This window comes from Papilio polytes, unplaced genomic scaffold, assembly GCF_000836215.1.
Source record: "Papilio polytes unplaced genomic scaffold, Ppol_1.0 DF824158.1, whole genome shotgun sequence".
Classification (NCBI taxonomy): domain Eukaryota; kingdom Metazoa; phylum Arthropoda; class Insecta; order Lepidoptera; family Papilionidae; genus Papilio; species Papilio polytes.
Genome location: NW_013525046.1, coordinates 3,587,375 through 3,593,849, shown reverse-complemented (window position 1 = coordinate 3,593,849; position 6,475 = coordinate 3,587,375). Strand labels below are relative to the sequence as shown.

General features: G+C 32.6%; 1 protein-coding gene across 1 annotated transcript in view; it reads right to left on the bottom strand.

The window, feature by feature from the left end:
- The window catches only part of LOC106111531 (protein couch potato), a 5,038-nt gene extending 1,775 nt beyond the window's left edge, over positions 1-3,263 (bottom strand). Inside the window, exons 1-4 of the mRNA XM_013293650.1 lie at positions 3,237-3,263; positions 2,724-2,801; positions 1,876-1,929; positions 560-622 (exon numbers count right to left, since the gene is read on the bottom strand). Coding sequence (XP_013149104.1) covers positions 560-622; positions 1,876-1,929; positions 2,724-2,801; positions 3,237-3,263 — 222 coding nt within the window. The remainder of the gene's footprint in view (positions 1-559; positions 623-1,875; positions 1,930-2,723; positions 2,802-3,236) is intronic.
- Positions 3,264-6,475: the final 3,212 nt, after the last annotated feature.

The window sequence follows — 6,475 nt, the reverse complement described above, 5'->3', positions numbered from 1 at the left end:
TGCTGCTTGGCTGTGTTGAGGCATGTGATGAGAAGAGGTTTAGTAACACCGTGCTCTGTACTCCTTTTAGTATTTACAAATAGCATAGTTCTTTCTCCGTACGAGAACAAGAAAAAAGTTAAATTATTTTAAGCGTACTTAAATATTAAATATATTTTAGGACTAGGGTTTTAGTTGTTGAAAATATTATTTGCATAAATAGACATATATAGATAAACTACCTAACTTTAAATCGACATGATCAGAAACGTAAGATAATTGAATAATCCATTGTTTTAATATTAAGGTTTGCGTATGATAGCGAAAGTAGGTATGTATACATAAAAATATATCATAAAGTCAGAATTATGTTTCGTGACGTGTGCACGCACACAGCGAATGCATTCCGACTACCGTTGCAAATAACGTTCTAATTAAATTAATTGGAATCATTTCATTAATTACCTTTGATATAGCAGTTATGACATTTAAATGTGTATTTTTAGTTAGACTTATATTGAGACAATATTTGTAGTATTATGTGTAATTATGAAGTGATATATTGGCGATGTATACCAACCTGAAGGTCTTGCTTTGCGGCCTCAGCGCCCGCTCTGGTGTGGAAAGTGACGAAACCCACGGGCTGCAAATAGTACAAACTTTACTACTAATCCATCTACATGTTGTGAGATTATTGACCCATGTGTAAAAAAAAAAGTATATTCAAAGTTTACATTATCCCCTTCTTTAAGGAATTGGGAACCTAGTTTACTCCTTAAATTCATGATTTTTTTCTTTTTAAATACCCTAAATTGAAACGGGTAGTAAATTGAACATAGATCAAGGGAAAATAAAGAAAAACATATTTTTTATATCTATTGGGTGTGAAATAGAAGACTGATGTATAAATGCATCATCATGCATTTAATAGTTAAGTTACATGATTTACCAAAAACGTTGTTCTGTTAAAAAGGTCCAATTAATATTTCAATCAATGAAAAAAAAATGAAAAAGAATTCAGATCAGATTCTACTTGATAGGAATTAGAAAAGAAAAATGGAACGGATAAGCTCGTCAAAAGTTCTCTCAGCCGAGTGTAGTTCGTTAATACAGTTCGTGCTGTACATTGAATGAGCCAATTCAACTACCCATATTTCGCAGGTACAGTCGCCATCATTCGCGGTGATGACCTTTAAAGCTAGTCGCTTAAATTATTCGTACGCCTTAAAATGATAAAGTGCGGAAAATGCTGTATTAAAAAAACAATTTAACATTATAAAACACTAGCTTTCTCCCGCAACTCCGTCCGTGTGGTATTAAAAAAAATAAAAGAAAGTAGCCTATGTATGTGTTATTCCAAACTATCCACTTTATCTATACTAAATTCCATCTAGATTTATTCGGTCGTTTAGGCTACAAACTCTAACAAACATCCATCCATCCATCTAAATTTTCGCATTTATAATATTGGTAAGAGTTAAAAATAAAATGCACTTACTACACATTTTCTAATTTAAATATAACATCGAAATACCCTAATGGTTGATTTGCAATAGTGCAGTTTAATTTAGTTGTGAGGTGCAAAGCAATCCATTTGGAACACCGCGAACGACGGCGACTGTACATTGAATGAGCCGACTTAACTACCCATATTCCGCAAACTCGCTTGCAATTCATTTGCACGCGTGCTCTTCAAACACGGAATAAAACCGACAACGGATTAAAGAGACCTGCAATATGACGAACGGACGAACCGCTTCTAGTTTATGTAGAGATATCTCTGCATGTGTTCATTATATTGTTATGAAATTTTGTTTGGAAGTTTTAGGGTTTAAAAAGTAAACCATTTTAAATTTAAATGAATAATCTAAATTTAATTATGCTGACGATACTTACCGAAGCTGTTTTTCCGTTCTTGCTGGTGACCTTTAGAAGCGATCCCTCGTAGCCCTGTTTAAAAATAATTTGAATTAATAAAAAAATAGGTTGAGGATATTAAGGGACTTTCATTTATAGTGAAAAGATTTTTGTTTGAATATTAGTTTCTTTATTATTTTAGTCAATTTTTTTAATTAACATATGACGTGCATTTTCACATTTCCCTTAACAAAAGCTATTTGTTCGTGTTATCAAATTGCTTTCTTTGTCTAGTACCGTCACGTCATGGTGCAATCGAGGTTAAACACGACCCTGCAGTGCAAGCCCGTGCCACGTACGAACGTAAACACGCGATACACTAAAACAACCCTCCTTAACTTCGCCCGTCGCAATGCTCGGTGCCAACCGTGCCAAGGAACGTAATCCCCCTTATCGTCAGACAGAATCGATTCAATCGAATATTACATATCGGAGCATGACATTTGATATTTACGACGCAGTAATCCAATCCGTTATCTCGCCTGTCGCGTGACGCCAACGATACGCTCGCTCTATCATATTTTTCTTGAATATTTGGAATTTTGAACATGAGTGATAGATTGGGTATTTGGTTAGCTTAAAATATTATGAATTCAAAATTTAGAATCACAAAATTTCAGGGTAAGATCGCAGTCGTATCTCAAAAAATATATTTTTCAGAGAAAAGTTTTGTATTTTTTATGTATTGAATAAAATCAAGGCAGATTTTTAAAATTCTTCCACAGTTAGAAAGGTAAATTACCTGTGAGTAACATAGGATATATATTTTGTACAATATAAATTTGGATCGCGAAAAAAAAATTAAACAAATGAAACAAATCACTCACCTCATATGCTCGGAACAGTAAGTACAGTTCCCTTGGCTTGGCGTCCATGGGCAGGCCGCTCACAAACAACGTCCGCACCTGTAATTAAACGATACTTATTTGATTAACTTAATAAACAAAGTTTTGAAAAGGGCTAAGTTTCTTCGCTCATAGTTTGACGGTAAAACTACATTAGTTCTTGGTACTAGTTACTTTTAACACCTCAGTTTAAATTAATATAAATATTCCTTAACTTTATATCGATAAGTTAAGGAATGGTAAAAAACTATCGATTTTATTTGAAGATATTGCGAGAATTGTGTAGATTTCTTTCTTTTCTTAAGAATTGGGTGGGACATTTATCAAAACCGACACAAAGGTGGCAAACAATCTTTCAATGCCGGTACTTCCCGATTCAGCTTTTGTAAACGTTTCGACGCATTAATTCGTGAGTCCATTTAATGAAATAAAACAGAGTTGGTAATGGCGGCGTGATTTGGCGCGTGTTGAAAATGGAGATTAATAGCTGGTAACACCGGCCGCTTGCGACACCAACGCCATCTTGTTCACTTTATTTATGCCTCTGAGTTTCCCTTTTAAAACATTCTAACTTTTACAAAATTACCACCTCGAATCATTGTAAGTTTGTCGAATTTAAAAGAAATATACATATGATATTGATAAAGTGGTTGTCAGTAATTGTAAATTTTCTCTATGTAGTAATTACCATTTATTTAAAAGCGTGTTGCCATTAACAAGATCTGAAGGACCAAATTACTCTACTTTTATAAATTTTGTTTCTTTTATAAATATCATCGAGGTTAAAGAACCCAGAGGGGTGTCATAAAGGGTGGCATAGCATAGGCTGTCGTATATATGTTTTATCGCTTCCGTCCTCCGGTCGTCCAGAATGTCGGACCTTTATGTCGGCTATTTTCCGGTCGAATGGACGGGAATTCCCCGTATCAATGATACGTGATATTTTTGTAAAGTTATTTTCAATACTACTTTTTTAATTCCGTTAAATAAACAGCTTTCATATAAAACAGTTTAAATATTGTAATGTAACACAATATATCAATAATAGACATTTGATGCTTTATATAGACTTTTATTTAACTAAAAATAGAGTTGGCTAGTTAAATAACCTAAAACTAATTAGACTTAAATATATCTCGAAGAAAGAATGGAAAAGATTCCAAGAATAGATTTGATTTAAAATTCACTCAGAATGGAAAGTACACACAATGTCAGATCGAGAACTTGGTTATTAAAACATTTTCAAACAAATTAATCGAATTCGTTCATTTTATTTTATAAAAAAGCTAATTTTAACAATATTCTGAAAATAAAAAAAAACATCCATTACTTCGTTGTAGTTTCATTCAAAGCTTAAATTCTTAGAAACAACCCGAAAACATATCTTCTGACGAAAGTATAAATTGGAAGAGATTCTCTGAAATGTTTACTTGGCGTATTTTTATTTTCCAAAAAAATACTTTTATAATTCCTCTTAAGACCGCTAAGAAAAGACTTCATAAATATTTTGTTGAATATAAAAAGCACAATAGAATAAGCAACATTTCTTTGAATACCCTTTACACAACGTTGTTGTTTTGTCGCGATTAAAACTTGATCGCTTTCTTTCCGTTTTTTTTAGAAAAAAGCAAAAAAAACATTAGCTGATTTAACTTCCACTAAGTGACCAATGGAAGTAAGACCGTTATTTATTATTTTATGGTTTTAAGAGTAATATTATTATTATTTTTTACCGTATGCAAAGAAATTTAATAATAATATAACATATTTGATTTTAGAGCTTTTAGTAACACGTGTTCGTCACAAGTCACAAGTGTTGCTGAGCGCTTGTAACATGAAATTGGAAAACTTTTTATGACATGTCACGTGAAACTCTCCACTAAACATACGAGTACAAGCTGTTCTCCTAACTTAAAACAATTTTTATAAACTATCGACTTAATATAGACATTTTTATTATTTTAATGACTATAAAAGTCTGGCGACTCTGAGAAATCAGTTCAGAACAATTGAAGTTGGGAAATATTTAGGGCAAGTTTGTCTTTTTAGTATTTAATGGAACCAAGAGTAGATACGACATAAAAATAATTACAAATTAATTGGTACCTTTATTAATTCAAATGACTAGCATGACTATATATTTTCATATAGAATAATTCAATCGGCTTGTGATCTCAAACACATTATGGATTACATTTCACCCTGACTAGCAAACTGCCCCTACATGTCGAGCATTTCACACTCGGTTGCGCTAGGATCCCCGCGATGTAGTTATTCTTTACACTATGTTCAAGTTCGATCATTTAAAACTGGCTAAGTATACCTAGTTCTTTATCTGAATATTGTACTTAATGAGTACTATTAGGAAAGGTTTGTATTTTCGTATGTATTGAAATAACTGAAAATCTACTTAGTGGATTTCAAAAACTTCTCGCCGTTAAAAATCTACGTTATCACTATGTAACATTAGCTACTTTTTTGTATTTACTAATTCCACGTAGACGAAGTCACCATCAACGGCTAGTAAATAATAATAATTCGTTTCAGATATCAAAGATCCATGTAGTGTTAGTGTGAACTTACAAACTAGTGTTAAATTTACGTAATTAATTAATGTCCTATAAAGTTAAAACACAATTAAATTAATAGGAATAAAATCTTTCAGATTATATAATAAAAAATTCTATCCTCATGAAACAAAGGACATTGAACATTTAAATAAATAGATATAATAAAAATACTATAGATACTTCAGTCATTGCTAAATTAGATCTTGCTATTGAACTTTTTACAGGAAAAGAATAAGTGGTAAACAGCTTTCATGTCCTATTCAATTTCGTATCTATCTGTCAAAAATAAATACATAAAACGGTTGTTTGAAAAGATTTATCTCAATTTTACGGTTCCATTGCCACGAAAGCGAAGCGAATACTTGATCTGCCTAAAGAGGTTGATACCATCTACGAACAGACTGACATTAATGCGACGGAAAAAAGCGTTAAGTGGGTTGAGTTTGAGCTCGATGTTATTTGTCTGTTTGCTTTATTAATTATTTGGGGCGATGAAAATCATCGAAAATGAGGATTTACAATGAGGAGGATGTTGTTTACGTTCTATCAGGTCAGAATAAATTCGATACAATTTTTAAAATTGTTAGGGAAACCTCCATGAGTTGTCAATGATAAATTTAAAATCAATTATGATGTATAATAGTTTATAAACAAGTCCAATGGCCCTCTCACGATATTGTAAATTGATAACACCAACGTGTAAAATATGTGATTGTGATATCCGGTTTTGTTACCTTTTTTGACAGTGATGTCATTTTTAAGCTATCTAACCCTCTATCGGCCAGTGGTGGGACAAGCGTGAGAATTATGAATATCTCAAGTTTTTAACACTTCATGGTTGAATAAACACCAGAAATAGATGCTATCGAGTATTACGCAGGTGGTATTTAATATTGAAGCTATAAACAAAATAAAAAATAAACTGGGATAAAGGTGTATCCACACGATCGATCGCGCGAGCATGCATCCGAGCCGAGTGGAGCGGAAACACCCGGGGCACTGCACAGCGAATTTATCACGTGTGCATACGTCCTATATATATGTATATATAGGATGTATACACACGTTATAAATTCTACATGTGTCTACCTTTTTAAAAAGCAAACATAGTGCCATCAATTTAGGTTAGTTTGTCGCCATGTATTCTGTTAAAAGCACATATAC